We start from the raw sequence: 16,261 nt of genomic DNA, 5'->3' as shown, positions 1-16,261 counted from the left end.
GGCAAAATAGTAAATTATAAATTGCTTTCCTTACCCATTAAGTAGTCTATTGACAAGTGGAGGAACACAGAGGCTAAGATTATTGACACCAGTAATACAGAGTGGGATGAGAGGGAGGTCAAAAGTTAATGTAAAGGAGACACTGGCCAATGAACTGCCATAAAACTGTCATGGTGAGAAGGACAAGACTGAGGTGACATCTTGGGACTAATCCATAGGCCAACCCCAGGCTCCACTTAACTCTGACCCACTAACCTGAAGGTAGACATTTCAGACGACACATAGGGTGTATGTCAGGAGTAGTCAACTAATAGATCATTTAAGAATGTCCGATCTCAAAAATATCCTATGTGGCAAACGTCCGGATGGGAATAGCCAGTTATTGGAATTTTGGTAACATTACATGAAGTCACAGACAGTGGAATGAAGGAGTGTGGAATGAAATGCAAAGGGAAACCACTGAGTCCCTAAATTTGCAGCTTAAAGTCACATACCTCTGACACTCTGAGGCATGCAGCACCAGGTCCTGGTTGTTCTGGGCGCTGACCGTCAGCTCATGTTCGGTTGAGTTGAACACGTCCAGCAGCAGGTGGCACTGACGGGTACTGACAGGGAGAGAGAACTGGGTTAGAACAACAGGCACGCAAATTCATAAGCACACATGGTGACAGAGAACAACTATTTCTATACTGAAGTACTAAAACATAAAGCTGTCCGTTTTTTTCGTAAGCAGCTACCATGCATAGACACGCAGCAATGCACCACATTACACAGTTTGCTGACCTAGACAATATGGAAAAATATATGTTATGTCGATTAATGATTTACAGCCATCAGCCGACGGGCAAATGTTCCCTTTGAGGAGATGAAAACAGAGACAAACTGTTCCAAACTCTGTTGGCTGCATTGAATAATTTAATGTCACAGATAATTAGAATCAGGGAGGAGACGATGGATCATGTTGATGCATACATTCTGACATCATGCGCCATGTCAGACCCCTCTGGACAGATTTTGACAAGACTTAGATCATATGTTACCGGTAAACCTGTAAAAGATCCAACATTCTCTAAATCCAATTGATCAACCAGATGTTGATGCTATAACAAGCTCTAGAAGATGCTAACTCTTTCAGGGTCACAATCCTCACCCCATTGTAGGTTGAGTATTGGGAGAATTAAGTAACAATTGCTATTTCTACTGTACACTGAAAGCATAAGAAAATACGAATAAAAGATTAATATGACGCAAAAGTACAGACTGTCACCTTTTGTTTCTGGCTGGTTTAACACATACAGTATGTCACAAAAGTGAGTACACCCCTCACATTTTTGAAAATATTTTATTATATCTGTTCATGTGACAACACTGAAAAAATGACACTTCGCTACAATGTAAAGTATTGAGTGCACAGCTTGTATAACAGAGTAAATTTGCTGTCACCTCAAAATAACACAACACACAGCCATAAATGTCTAAACCGCTGGCAACAAAAGTGAGTACATCCCAAGCTGTACACTCACTACTTTACATTGTAGCAAAGAGTAATTTCTTCAGTGTTGTCACATGAAAAGATATACTCAAATATTTACAAAAATGGGAGGGGTGTCCTCACATTTGTAAGGTGCTGTACTTTGGTACTTTGCAAACTAAGAATAACAGCACTTCCAGAGTTCTATCTTCCCATTTCACAAGTGTAAGTATTGGGACAATTCAACTTAAAGCAAATGTTAAAAGTGTAAAAGCAAGCATTTAACTCCAAATCCCTTTCAATAACATCAGTTAGTCTGAAACTCATTGACATCACTAAACTCTTGGCATCATCCTTAAAGCCAAGCTTTAACTGCAGACAATAGGAGCTTTTGCTTTTGGGGAGTTTCTGATTTCAGAATCCACTTCAGCAAGTGAAATGTGTGTTCAATTGGATTTAAATTAGGAGATAGACTTGGCCAGTCTAAAATCTTCCACTTTTGCCCCAGATGAACAACTTGGTTGCATTTTAAGTGTTTTGTGTCATTGTCTTGTTGGTTTGTGAAGCGCTGCCCAATTTATCTGGTGGCAGTTTCTTACATGTCTGAATCGATTCTCCTGCTGCCCTCATTTGTTACATCATCAATAAAGATGAGTGAGCCGGTTCAATAGGCAGCCATGCATGCCCATGCCATAACACCTGCTCCACTCAATGTTACATTTTTACTTTAATTTCAACTCCATTTTCTTGATGTTAGGTTATGCCCACTGACACCAAAAACAAGACTCCAAAACTACACATTCACAGTTCTTTCATGTGGGAACAATCAATGCAACAGGAAACACCAGATCAATTAGAAACACCTGTAAGCCAAATGTCCCAATTTTTATGCTCTCAGAAAATGGGTGAACATAACTCTGACAGTGCTATTATTCTTAGTTGATAAAAGATATTTTGAAAAAGACAAATGAAATTATGTAATTTTGCCTCATATTTATGTTTGAATAAAAAATTGTATGCCTTAAGCATGCAGCAAAATTAGCAATTTTGACATTACTGTCCCAAATACTTATGGAGGGCACTGAAGGTCCCTGTCCTCAAAAATACCAAATTTGCCTAAAGAACCCACAAGGTCTGCAATTTAGTATTTTGAGAAAAACACTTACTTAAGCTGACAGGATTGGAGCAGTTTTCTCCTATATTTGCTATGCCCGCATAAAATAAAATCTAGCCATGAATAATGGACTAGTAAACCCCAGCATCCACACAAATGTGGGGGAAATGGAGCATACGGTAAACCATGTTTGTGTGAGTTCAAAATTAACATTGCACAAGCACAGCATCCTTGATTTTATTAAAGTCTTACATTCTGTGAAAAAAAGGTTAATGATATTAATGATTATTTGTGTTATAATCTTAAAATAATGATATGTTTGAGTCAAACTTGTTTTCTTTATTGCTTTTTAATACTGTAGTGCTAGAACAAAAAAATACACCATTCAACACCCAGGGCCCAAGAGCATTCCCTTGGTACAAACTGTGCGTGAAACTTGATACTTGAAACTTGGCCACTATTGACCAATAACCATTCACATGTTAATGGTATTGCATATTAATGCAAATGAATCACTCAAGGACATTTGTAATGCAAGAAAGTTGGTACACATTTTTAAAACACTGTTAAGACACCACATGCAAGAACACTCATATTAACCACAAGGGGACGCATTAATAAGCCCATGTTGGTATCTGATGATTTGCTTAACACAGATTGATGCAATTTGGCACCTGTGCTCAGAAAGTCCTGTTGAGAAAGTCTTCTCAGACACCACTGGCAATATATTCACTTAATTTGGGGGAATGATGCCTCTTGTCAAAGAGATCCAGCATTTACAAAAGCACACTGACTGGCCTGGTGTGGCATCATTTCTGCGGCAAGACACATTTACTCTCACCTTCTTTACATTTAGATCTATAGAAGCCCAGTTGGTCAGACTGCCCAGATGACTTCCCAGATCGTTTTTCTTGATAAACCCCTGTAATGGTGGCTGTGCTTTCACACCCCTGTTCTATAATATGGCAATGTCTCCTGATTGGCTGAGCTGCTCTATGCTCCCTGATTAATGGTCCAGCTAAACGGTGAGGAGAATAAATCAGTTGTCTCCCCCCGCTGTGTTAATCATACCCTCCAGCATAGACAAAGAGACAGTGCAGAAACATGGATGCAACCGTTAAAACATTTTCTCCTAATTACTCTGACACTTTTTAATGGAGGGGGACAGCCTCTGATTACGTCTCCATTAACACTGGAATTAGGGGAAGCGAGGAAGAAACCAGGGTAGAATGGTTGAGGACATACGGTATTTGAACAAGTATTTGATACACTGCCGATTTTGCAGGTTTTCCCACTTACAAAGCATGTAGAAGTCTGTAATTTTTATCATAGGTACTCTTCAACTGCGAGTGACGGAATCTAAAACAAAAATCCAGAAAATCACATTGTATGATTTTTAAGTAATTCATTTGCATTTTATTGCATGACATAAGTATTTGATACATCAGAAAAGCAGAACTTAATATTTGGTACAAAATCCTTTGTTTGCAACTACAGAGATCATGTTTCCTGTAGTTCTTGACCAAGTTTGCACACACTGCAGCAGGGATTATGGCCCACTCCTCCATACAGACCTTCTCCAGATCCTTCAGGTTTCGGGGCTGTTGCTGGGCAATACAGACTTTTTGATCCCTCCAAAGATTTTCTATTGGGTTTAGCTCTGGAGACTAACTAGGCCCCTTGAAATGCTCCTTAGTTGCCCTGGCTGTGTGTTTCGGGTCGTTGTCATGCTGGAAAACCCAGCCACGACCCATCTTCAGTGCTCTTACTGAGGGAAGGATGTTGTTGGCCAAGATCTCGCGATACATGGCCCCATCCATCCTCCCCTCAATACGGTGCTGTCGTCCTGTCCCCTTTGCAGAAAAGCATACCCAAAGAATGATGTTTCCACCGCCATATTTCACGGTTGGGATGGTGTTCTTGGGGTTGTACTCATCCTTCTTCTTCCTCCAAACAGGACGAGTGGAGTTTAGACCAGAAAGCTCTATTTTTGTCTCATCAGACCACATGACCTTCTCCCATTCCTCCTCTGGATCATCCAGATGATCATTGGCAAACTTCAGACGGGCCTGGACATGCGCTGGCTTGAGCAGGGGGACCTTGTGTGCGCTGCAGGATTTTAATCCATGACGGCGTAGTGTGTTACTAATGGTTTTCTTTTAGACTGTGGTCCCAGTTCTCTTCAAGTCATTGTCCTGCCGTGCAGTTCTGGGCTGATCCCTCACCTTCCTCATTATCATTGATGCCCCACGAGATGAGATCTTACATGGAGCCCCAGACCGAAGGAGATTGACCGTCATCTTGAACTACTTCAATTTTCTAATAATTGCGCCAACAGTTGTTGCCTTCTCACCAAGCTGCTTGCCTATTGTCCTGTAGCCCATCCCAGCCTTGTGCAGGTCTACAATTTTATCCCTGATGTCCTTACACAGCTCTCTGGTCTTGGCCATTGTGGAGAGGTTGGAGACTGTTTGATTGTGTGGACAGGTGTCTGTTATACAGGTAACGAGTTCAAACAGGTGCAGTTAATACAGGTAATGAGTGGAGAACAGGAGGGCTTCTTAAAGAAAAACTAACAGGTCTGTGAGAGCCGGAATTCTTACTGTTTGGAAGGTGATCAAATACTTATGTCATGCAATAAAATGCAAATTAATTATTTAAAAATCATACAATGGGATTTTCTGATTTTTTGTTTTAGATTCCGTCTCTCACAGATGAAGTGTACTTATGGTAAAAATGACAGACCTCTACATGCTTTGTAATTGGGAAAACCTGCAAAATCGGCAATGTATCAAATACTTGTTCTCCCCACTGTATAAGAGGAGGAAGGCAGTTAGATGGGACAGCTGAGGGGAAAGCAGCCTTTTGGAGAAGTTAGTGGATTGGAAATAGACAAGCAAATGGTGTCATTTCACCACAGATGACATGGATGGTGGAGGTGATACATGATGTTGTTGTCCTGAAGACTGAACATTATTCTCAGAAAGTAACTACAAGCATATCATTACTCCCCCAGCTCTCAAATCTGTCCCTCTTTCGGAGGAGAGTTGCCTTTCATCTGCTCTGTGTGGTAAAGTGTGGCAAAATAAAGACAGCATGCGTGTGAAAGACAGCCAGGCCAGTGGGGAAAGGAGAAATGGCTTTTTCCAGCAGCTAGGACATTGGCCCTGATGAAAGGACTAACACCTTTGATGTGTTGATGCTAGGACAGAAATCGACGTGTGCTGCTTAATGTCTGTTTTTTCAATGTAGGGTGTGTGCGCGCGCGTCTCCACTGTTCACACACAAACACCACTCCCAACGTCCCCACAGACATCACCAGATAATGGATGTCTCCTATTTCTGGCCACCACTATGCCACGCTGACGAATGAGCCATGAGATTAGCCGTTCGCCCGTTATTGATTGGTGGAGACCCCCGATTCTGTCATAGCATCAAATCTTACATTTCGAATCTGGTAGCCAGTGGTATTGCAAATTCACTGTTTAGATTAACCACTGATGGCCAAATGTGTTTTTTAACAGACGGAAATGCAAATCATCTGACTGGCGATGTCGTTGACTGCCCAAACATACGCATATCGAACAGCCAAAAAGTAGCTGCACAGAGGCTCAATGGATAAGACCACTTCCGCTATCATCCCTCTGTAATGTAGATTATTAACATTCAAAACCATAAACCCGAAACAGCAGTAACAAGTGGATAGGCTAGCACAGTAGGGGTTGCTGTCCAAAGTGAGGTGGGTGGTGGAGGTCAAAATGGTAGTCTACCAGGCAGAAGAGGAAGGCAGCAAGAAAGACAAGACCCGGATCAATGAAACACGGACTGTTGGTCAATCCTCAGGCACACCGATCAATATGTGCTGATTCCACTGCTCTGGCACAATATGTGACAATATGTCAGCCCTCCTACTCACTCCCACGCAAAATGAAATATGCTTAATTAGGTTGGGGCTGCTTTGATTTAGAGTGCTGCCAATGTGTTGCTATTTTTAGACTAGATGATGTGTGCGTGAGCCTGTGGGGAACAGTAAACACTGCCTTTGTGTCAGTAGAGCAGATATGAGACAGGGCTAAAAACAACAGGTTGAGACTGAAGACCAGATTATTTCCTGAAAGCAAGTAAAATCTGTGTGCGTGTGATGTGAAATATCATGTCAGACACCACCACTAACAGCAGAAGCGACATGGATACTTCACACTGTGTCTTTTTCTGAAGAAGTCAACCATTACTGAAGCAATTAGCAGTGTAAAGCTAGACAACCAACTGAGTTCCAAACGGTTTCCATCAGACATGTATACAAGACTCCTTCTCAAATACGTGACACCCTACATGTCTCACACGTATATGCTGTAGTGTACATCCATTCACTTGTCCAGTAAGTATTTCTTTTTCAGTAAAAAAAAGAAATATAACCAAATAAACACAAATAAACATTGATTAAAAAAGTGATGTGGAGAGCTTATGGACAGTACATTAAGGTCACTTCGTCGAAGTGCTGTGCAGTGAAGTGCTGGCTCCGCATCTTGCAAAGTCATCATCAAATATTCTCGCATTGTGTCCAAAGTTTCATGGCAAACATGTTTAAAAGTTCTACTTTTATACAAACACTAAATCCACACCAGGATTCTATTCTCTTTTAAACATGTACTTTATTTTGCTTGCTGCTAGATCACTTTTTCACTCTACATGGGAAACAAACCCTTGTTAGTTGGAGCACAGAGAGGCAGGACCACAAAGGGTGTCTTTCAATTGTTCTTCCGATAGCTGTCAACTGTGATGGTAATTTCATCTAACTCATTAATAAGGAAGTACAGAGACGAAATGGGCCGTGCACGGATAACCCGCTATGATTCAAGGACAAGACCCCAGGATCAGTAACCGAGGACGAGCCCCCAAATTGTGATGGTAATTTCATCGAACTCATTTATAAGGAAGTACAAAGACGAAATTCTCTTGGCACAATTTAACAGTTTTATTATTATTTGCAAATAAGAGAGACGCGCCAACCGCTTACACACATAATCGTCTGAGGAGTCTCTAACTCCATACATGAACCATCCGTATTTATTTCAAATGTTAGAAGGGGTGTGTTAAGTTGTTGCCCATCTGTCTTGTGTAACATTGACCCAAAGGGCGGGCTGTCCCCCCACCTCATCCTTCTCAACTCCTGAGGAGACACAATGTCTGGTTAATCAACAGAGATACTAAAGGGTTATACAGATTTACGAGTACCCCTCTAATCCACCTGTGCCGGTTAAGGCTGTCTCCTACTCAAACACCAGACCCCTCTCGGCATCTTTAACTAGTAACTCATTCATACATGTATAGGACCAAGAATACATCAGTTCTAAATTTCATAACACAACCAAGTATTTTTCCTCAACATTTAATTCCCTTGAATTTCCCTTGACATTTGTTAAATGCTTAATTGATTACCTCATTTGAGGTATTGTGAATGGGGTTTCCACTCCACCTAGTCCCCTTGGTAGTGACTGTCTTCTTGGTCCACTTTGGCTGTTTAAAATTGAGCTCTTCCCTATATTTGCCTATATATAATAAATTAATTCTTATGGTGTATGCTCAAGTCACGTTCTCTATTTATATTAATAATGAAATGTCTTTGCCTATGTTTACATCAACTATAAAAGAGCAGTGTACGTACATATAACATTTGAAGATAATGACAACTAATTGCTGGGGTATCAGTCTATAGAGTTATATGCCACTCTTTGAATTATTGGTAATTACCAAATTTTGGCACATGAAAAGGTGTTAAGGGCCAGCAACATAAAAAAAATACTTCAAAGCTGACTATAATACTGGTGATGTAATGCTCACTAAAATAGGTGGTTTAGAAAATGTAATGTGAAACAGATACATTATTAAATAATATAGTAAATCAATGTGATTACATCAAAACAAATATGTAATGAAGTAATCTAAAATGAAAATGATATGGGGATGGGGTGGTAAAGACCAAGTCCTATGAACTTCAAGGACTGCTTAACTGGACTTGAGGGTGAGAGTATGTTGTTACTGTACCCACTGCTGTAGGCTGGCTGTCTCAAAAGCTGTGTCAGTATTTGGTTAGAGGGATGTGGAAGTTCTTTCATTGTAAAGCTTGCGAGGTACAAATCTTTGTTAGGGCTTCTCTTATTGCCAAAAGCGCTTCTTCCTAAAGCTTAACCTATACATTGTTTGTGTGTTTCAACCACTACTTCCTTAAGATTTATATACTGTTATCTGATATATATACTGTTAGCCTGTACATACTGTTGATAAACCGCCATCACCCAGATAACAAAGGTAAACACGGTTAGTTGATTACGTGACAGTACAATCACCAACAATTTCTTCAGCAATTAGATATATTTTCAGAATCTGTTTTGAAGTATTTAAAATCAAATCGTGTGTGTGTTATTTCTGTATTAAATCATTATTAAGGTTTACATTTGTTATTGTGAAATACCATTTCTGTTGATGGCCTAATTGTGGTTAATTTGCAATTATTATAATTATGTTTGAGCCCCTTCAATATCCCGCTCCATCCTCAATTAGACTCAGCAGAATGTAGTTCCAACCTCTGGTCTAGTGTTAGTGCATGCAGTCAATACCAAAAGGTTCCATAAAAATAAAAGAAATTCTGATATAAATTTTCATTTGATAATTATTTGGCAATGTTAAAGTAGCACTATGAAGATGGAAATAAGGGTTTCATTATATGGTCTCTTAGTCCATATTCAAGCCCCAGAGGACTGACAGTAAGGACTCAAGATAACGTCTGTAAATTCCCATCCCTTCTCAACATGTCAATTGGGGTCAGAGAGAAAGAAACCCCCCTGACTCCTCTGGCAGCCGTAGTAGTCGCTCCACGCTCTCCTCTTACACTGTGACAACTGGGCATTATAAAATAAATGTGATTTCCCTCTGAACTCTCTTCTCTCTCACCTCTCATTCTAAATTACATATCTGCTCCGAGAATCACCTCTCAATTAATGGTCATTTTCCTGTCATAGAAACTCAAAGAGAGATGTTATATTTTTACACGGGGTGGTCTATCTACAACGATCCATTTGTGGCCAGAGATTGAATACTCAAAATTAAGTTAGTTTTCTAATACGACCTCAACCAAAGAGGCACTAGTGCTGTGGCCCAGTCAATGTGCAGGCTACCGTTAGCTAGCAAAGTCTTTTTTAGCTCCGTTCACCTGAAAGAGCCGGCTCATTTCACCCACGTGGGACTGAATATTTGTGTCACCAGTGAGAGTGGAACTTGCAGCTCATAGACAGTCACTTCTATTTGAGTGCCTGGCAACCCAGACGCGCTATGACGCACGCGAGCAGGTTTAGATAAAATAATTGAAGAACATGCAGGTTTAACTTTACTTAGCCATGGGTCTAGTCCGCTTCTTAGGCTGCTGAATTGGAAGGTGGTTGGGAAGTGCAGAAAATAGTCAAGCAGTTAGGATATAGGTAGCTAGCTTCGGTAGACTTCTCCATCCAAGAAAGGCTCTGTTATGAGTTAATAAATAATGAAGTTTAGTTCTAGTACTTTGGCCGGGTTTGGCATGGTGTTTCTCTTTTTCCCTCACCCCCATCAGCGTGCTTGGTTTTCTCTCACAAGCAGCCACTGAGTCCACCTTTTATGACCACCACACTACCTTCTATTAACACCTTATTGTGCTGAAGTCAAAAAAATACCGGTAACGTTTTTAAAAACATCTATTTCGAATAACCAAATATTATTATGGCAATAAATGTGACTATTCTAGTAACATATCATGTCCAATGCACATCCCTACCTCGAACTGAAAAGCCCCCTAACCAAAACATGAAACATTTACTCAAAAGGGTTTCACCAACAGGTTCACCTTTAACCCCAATCACACTTAACTCTCCTGCTGGGACACTGTACATAGATAGTTAATGGGAGAGCATCACTATGGAGATGTCTCTACATGCCCTTTCTGAGACCCAGCACTGCAAAAGCAACACAGAAAAACACAGAGACGTGTCAGGATTGAAGGAGCAAAAACCACAAATCCACTGTGTCTGATGTGTGTGGGGGGTGGGGGGGTGGGGGGGGTGACACTTACTGAGGGAAAGGAGGAAGGAGGGAATGAGGGCGGTGACAGGGTGGTAGTGAGGATGAGAAGAGCGGCAGATGTATCATCAGAGAACCAAACGATGGAGAGAAAGATGGATAGGTTCAACTGCAGATATTATTACAGCTAATGATTCACTGCAAGTGGTGATTACTGGGGTACGATATGTCGCTCTCTCTCCCTTGATCTGTCTTTTGCCACAAAGTTGGAGAGATGAAAAAAAGGAGAGCGAAAGAAAAGGGATAGAGAGAAAAAGGGAGAGACAAAGAGCTAGAGGGATTGAGAGAGAAGAGAATTTGTTTCTGCCCAGGCCTGTCAGTGGAACATGCCAATGATGTCACTGAGAAAGAGCAGGGGTCAGGGACTGGGGTGATTTGGCTCCATGTGTTAACCCAGTCAAGATGGAAAAACACTACAAACACGATGCGTCATCCCAGTTAAAGTGGAACACAAAAACACAATGGTCTCACTAGTAACACACAGAACGAGGACAAATGGTACGAGGACAGTCACGGGAGTGTGGAGGGTATAGAACCATATCACAGGTAGAAACACTGATGAAAACAAAGCTATTTTCTGCGAAATATTTGGCATTCATTTATTTTATGCATTAAAGAAAATATTTGCATTCCCCAATCCCTCTAGCAAGAATGGGAATACATTTCACTTTCACAACTACAGCAATTTGTCTCTTCAGATCCCAAAAGCTTACGGAGTATTGCTAAAAGAAGAGGTGATGCAAAACAGTGGCATGCCCCTGTCCTAACTTTTTTGAAACGTGTTGTTGGCATCAAATAGAAAATGGGCAGTTATTTTTCCAAAAACAATAACATTTCTCAGTTTCAACATCTGACATGTCTTTGTACTACTTTCAACTAAATATAGGGATAAATGATTTGCACATAATTGCATTCTGTTTTTATTTGCATTTTCACAGAGCATCCTAACATTTTTGAAAACGGTGTTGTACTTTGGGATATTTTTATTTAGGCAGAAATCTAAAAATGAATACTTAAAACAAAAACAATCTCATAATATGGTTCTCTAAACAATCAATCATAATTCATGATGCTTTTGTCACAAGTGCCATATACATACATGCAGCAAAAAACCCTGAAAATTGGGCTATAAGTTGTTGAATTGTGGGAACCTAGGAAGAAAGAGGTGCAGCGCTCTGGAGTGAAGCATATGATAGATCTGATTGTTTCTTAATATATTTGAAATGGATAAAACTCTGGTGAAATAGTTCTGCATTCTGAAAATGCACATCGAGACCGCGTCTCTATGCTCTATTTACCCAGAGGAAGACAGTAGCCCACGTGTCGTCCCCGCTGTTCTGCCATTACCCAGAAGGGACATTTCCTACTGTTTCAGTGACAGGAATGAGTGCATACCTGGTGGCAGGCAGGGTGCTGACTCGGGTGAAGAACACTGAGGGCTCCACGTCCACGTGCAGGCCCAGGGTTAGGTCCCGATAGTAGCCCTCCACCTTGCCGGCTCCCCCCGAGTACTTAAAGGTCATCACAGCTTCCAACATCTAAAGAGAGAGAGACATCTCCAGTTACACAAGGTTAACCTGAGGTGGACCACAGCGCGTTAAACCGTAACTCAGTGATTCAAGTCGAAGGCAGTTCACAAAAAGCTTGGGACAAATTTCACCAGTCCAAGTGGTCCAGCACTTCGTGCATGGACGAGTGAACCTGGGGGATTGGGGTTAAAGGTGAGCACCAGCCAACCACTGACTCTTGTCTCTTCCCCAGCATCAGAACAAAGAGAGTCATTTTGAGAGCGGTGACTGAACCGTGACCGGTGTTTAACTAATGAACCCACAGGAACATTTTCAGTGATGTTGAATCAAAACAGAGCGGAGTGAAGAGGAGGATGAGGAGGGTGTTATGGAGCTTCCCTACGTTATCATATACTGTATGTGGGTGGCGCAGTAACAGGGTGAGTGATAACGTTTTAAAATGTGCGGAGTCGTGCGTGTGTAATATTAATATAGTTATGCCGGTTGGTCAAGGCTTTTATCCAAATCAACAGAGTCATATGTTGATAAATTTTTCATTTGGATGGCCCCGGTCTGTTTTCATTAAAAGCACCCAATAACCTGATCTCAGGGTGGTTTCATTGTGCTTGAATGTGCATGCTGGTGTATCTCATGTCTGTGTGTGTGTGTGTGTGTGTGGGTGCATTTCATAGCGTGTGTGTCAATGTGAACTGTTGTGTGCACCTCTGTCTGTGTGCCTGAACTGGTGTGGGCGTGGCTGTGTGTTTATGTGTGTAAGAACTGGTGCGCACGTGTTTGGGTGTGTGCATATGCCTGTTAGACGAGGTGTAGACGGTGGCGCGCGTGTGTGTGCGTGTGCGTGTGTGTGTGAGCTCATGGTGGGCAAAATTGGAAGAGAATTGAGCATTTCATTACGCTGACTGGCCCTCAACTCATGTGTGTAATCCAGCGTGCTAGACAAATCGTGTGTGTGTGTGTTTCTGAGTGTGTGTAATCCAGCGAGCTAGACAAACCGTGTGTGTGTGTGTGTCTGTGTGTGTGTAATCCAGCATGCTAGACAAATCGTGCGTGTGTCTGTGTGTCTGTGTGTGTGTAATCCAGTGAGCTAGACAAATCGTGTGCGTGTCTGTGTGTGTGTGTGTGTAATCCTGCGAGCTAGCTGCATGGAGGGTCAGTGTGCTGCTAAATGTAAGACCTGAACCAAACAGCACAGCCGGCGGTGGAGCAGAGCAGGCTAACGGTGGCCTTCAGCTCCACGTCCCATGGCTGACCGTACTGAGGCCGGACATCCCAACACCACCATGCCGTATTGAACAGCCCACACATGCCCTTCTCCCCCTCCTCCAGTTTTCACTCACTCCTTGTCCTACTTCCTCCTCAACGAAGGGAATGGATCGCTCGTCAAATGAAGCTCTACGTTGAGAAAACGTTAGGAAACATTAGGAAACGCACACTTTAAAACGCACGGCCCCTTCCTCCCGTCAGCTGTTCAGCGTGCCCGGGGTCCGCTGGGAACCGGGGGGGTTTGGCGTGTCGCTGGGTAAATGAGTTGTACCACAGCAGGAAGGGTGCAGGAGGGCCCGGTCAGGAGTCGAGGCCAACGACCCACAGCGCAGAGACGTTGACACGGCTCAGCACCGGCACCACCCGGGCGGACCATAGCCACGGCAGACAGCAGCGACGTTAGAATGACCCCAACAGAGAAGGGGAGGCGTGAATGTAAAACGACCTGTTTGCGGGAGCAGGTCCAATGCCATGGGGCCGAGTGGCCAGGGGAACAGATGGTCTGATTTGTAACCATGTAGTGGCCAAGGAAGCGGGCAGCACTTCAGAGGAGACAGAAGGAGGGGAGACATGAAGGGTCAGACAGAGAAGGGGGTGGTGGGAGGGAACAGAGGCAGGGCAGGCAGGCGAGGAGGCACGGTGGGGTTGGTGGTCCTTCCAGACACAGATTTTAAAAGATCAAAACGGACCCAGACACACTTTCCTCTCCTTCTAGCCCTGCTTCCCTCCCTCCATTTCTCTCGCTCAATCTTCCATTCTCTCGCCGTTCTCTCTGTGTTCATTCTGTGTTCTCTCTGTGTTCCCTTGTTCTCAGTGTTCTCTCATTTATCCGTATGCCTCTCCCGTTCTCAGATTTTCCCTGCGTTCTCTCATTCTCCCTGGGTTCTCTCATTCTCCCTGGGTTCTCTCATTCTCCCTGGGTTCTCTCATTCTCCCTGGGTTCTCTCATTCTCCCTGGGTTCTCTCCCTAAACCAGCACAGCACTAAGCTGTAATGGCCAGGCTGAACAGGGAGGGCACTTACGTTCTTCATGCCATAATGCCTTCTGTCTTTCCATAATTGAAAATGCCACTTTTCTTTATGGAGCAGATCGTCCTATAGGATGGCCTGTATTGGAAGCAGTAAAAGTGCCCTGACTTAATCATTGTTAGTGCCTGGAATTTGTTTGTTTAGCACGGCTAGGTAGCTTTAAACCAAACTCAGGGCATGTCTAAGCACTTTGTAAAATTTTAAATTGGCTTGTGTCATTAGTTGAACACTAGTTTCACTTGTGAATGAGTATTGTATTTTTACTGCTGCCAACTAGAAGATATGAGTTTAATTAGATGAAAGAAAACCAGTATATACTAGGTATTTCTTTATCCAGCTTGGATACATGGAGCCATGCCAAGCCCTCCTGTGCAGTATTATACCCTCCTGTAAAGTAGTAAACCCTCCTGTAAAGTAGTAAACTGCCCTGTAAAGAAGTAAAAAGTTAACCATCCTCTACAGTACCAAACCCTCTTCTACAGTAGTAAACCCTCCTATACAGTAGTAAACCCTCCTGTACAGTAGTAAACTGTCCACTACAGCAGCAAACACTGCTCTAGGGTAACAAACGCACCTCTAAAGAACACAGAACACAGTAGTAAACCCTCCTTGATAATTGTAAACCCCTGAGTAATGCAGTAAAGCCTCCTAAAAGGTAGTAAACCCACCTGTAAATTAGCAAAGCCTAATGTAAAGTAGTAAACCATCTTGTAAAGTAGTTAAACCGCCTGTATAGTAGTAAACCCTCATCATCAATTGTACCCTAAATACTACTCTAAAATACTCAAACTAAGTCCCTGTTTGGAGGGTTGTAATGAAAAAACTAAGTGGAACTGGCTTTGAGGTCAGGAGTTGAGTTTGAGGGCTCTAGTATTTTAACCCCTTTGGTAATCTCCACACTAATAGTCCTCTCAGTCACCCCTTACAAGTCCGCCTGGCCTTACAAATGGCCAGACTCAGACCCTAACTGACCCAACCAGTGAATGGCTTCATGCAGACTGACAACAATAAGACACTTAGGGGCAGAAGCGTCAGCACCATCTTTGGGGCAGAAGTGTCAGGACGATCTTGGAACAGTGCAGTGTGTCCATGGTCTAGATAACTCTTCTGGTTGGTAGGGGACGGAGAGGGTGGAGGACAGTTCAGTTCAGGTTAAGTTGCTGCGCTATGCATGGCGTCTATTTGCCAGTGTTTCTCCTCAACAGAATCCTCGCCTACACGCTGTCACTGTTTTGGAGCTATTTTTGGTCCCCTTACAGCAGGGCTGTTGCTGAGCAGTTTGAGATACTTGTATCCTACCAATGGCACATACCATACAGAGGCTGTCCGAGGATTGCTAATGCTTCCTAGACAATGGCAAAGTTACTACTCCTCAATGTCGTGGTAGAAAACTTTCTTCTTGTCAGATGTTCTGACTGTGAATCATCTGATGCTGGTCTTGAGTCCAACAGGTGAGAGAAAGTTAAGCAGTCAAAGGGCCACAAATAGCGTGTACAGCATGTACTGTAGATGAACACACAACCAGAGAGCCACAGCGACTGCTGAATACAGAACTAAATCCATGACACATCTTATCTGCTTTACTTAGGGTTGCAAAATACAGTAATGTTCCCAAAATTCCCAGGTTTACACAAAACTTGGTTTAATTACAAAGCCATTTGGAGAGCACCAGATGAAGAAATGAAGAAAAGACCAGCTCCACAAAAATGGACAGAAATAAACAGAATAAAAAATCATTTGCAAGCAGCA

At 42.5% G+C, this 16,261-nt stretch overlaps 1 protein-coding gene across 1 annotated transcript in view; it reads right to left on the bottom strand.

The window, feature by feature from the left end:
- Nucleotides 1-16,261, bottom strand: part of trappc9 (trafficking protein particle complex 9) — a 221,208-nt gene that overhangs the window by 86,307 nt on the left and 118,640 nt on the right. Inside the window, 2 exon segments of the mRNA XM_034294766.1 lie at nucleotides 495-605; nucleotides 12,087-12,229. Of these exon segments, the coding sequence (XP_034150657.1) occupies nucleotides 495-605; nucleotides 12,087-12,229 (254 nt within the window).

Source organism: Esox lucius, chromosome 10, assembly GCF_011004845.1.
Source record: "Esox lucius isolate fEsoLuc1 chromosome 10, fEsoLuc1.pri, whole genome shotgun sequence".
Classification (NCBI taxonomy): Eukaryota; Metazoa; Chordata; class Actinopteri; order Esociformes; family Esocidae; genus Esox; species Esox lucius.
This window is presented reverse-complemented; position numbering and strand designations above follow the sequence as displayed.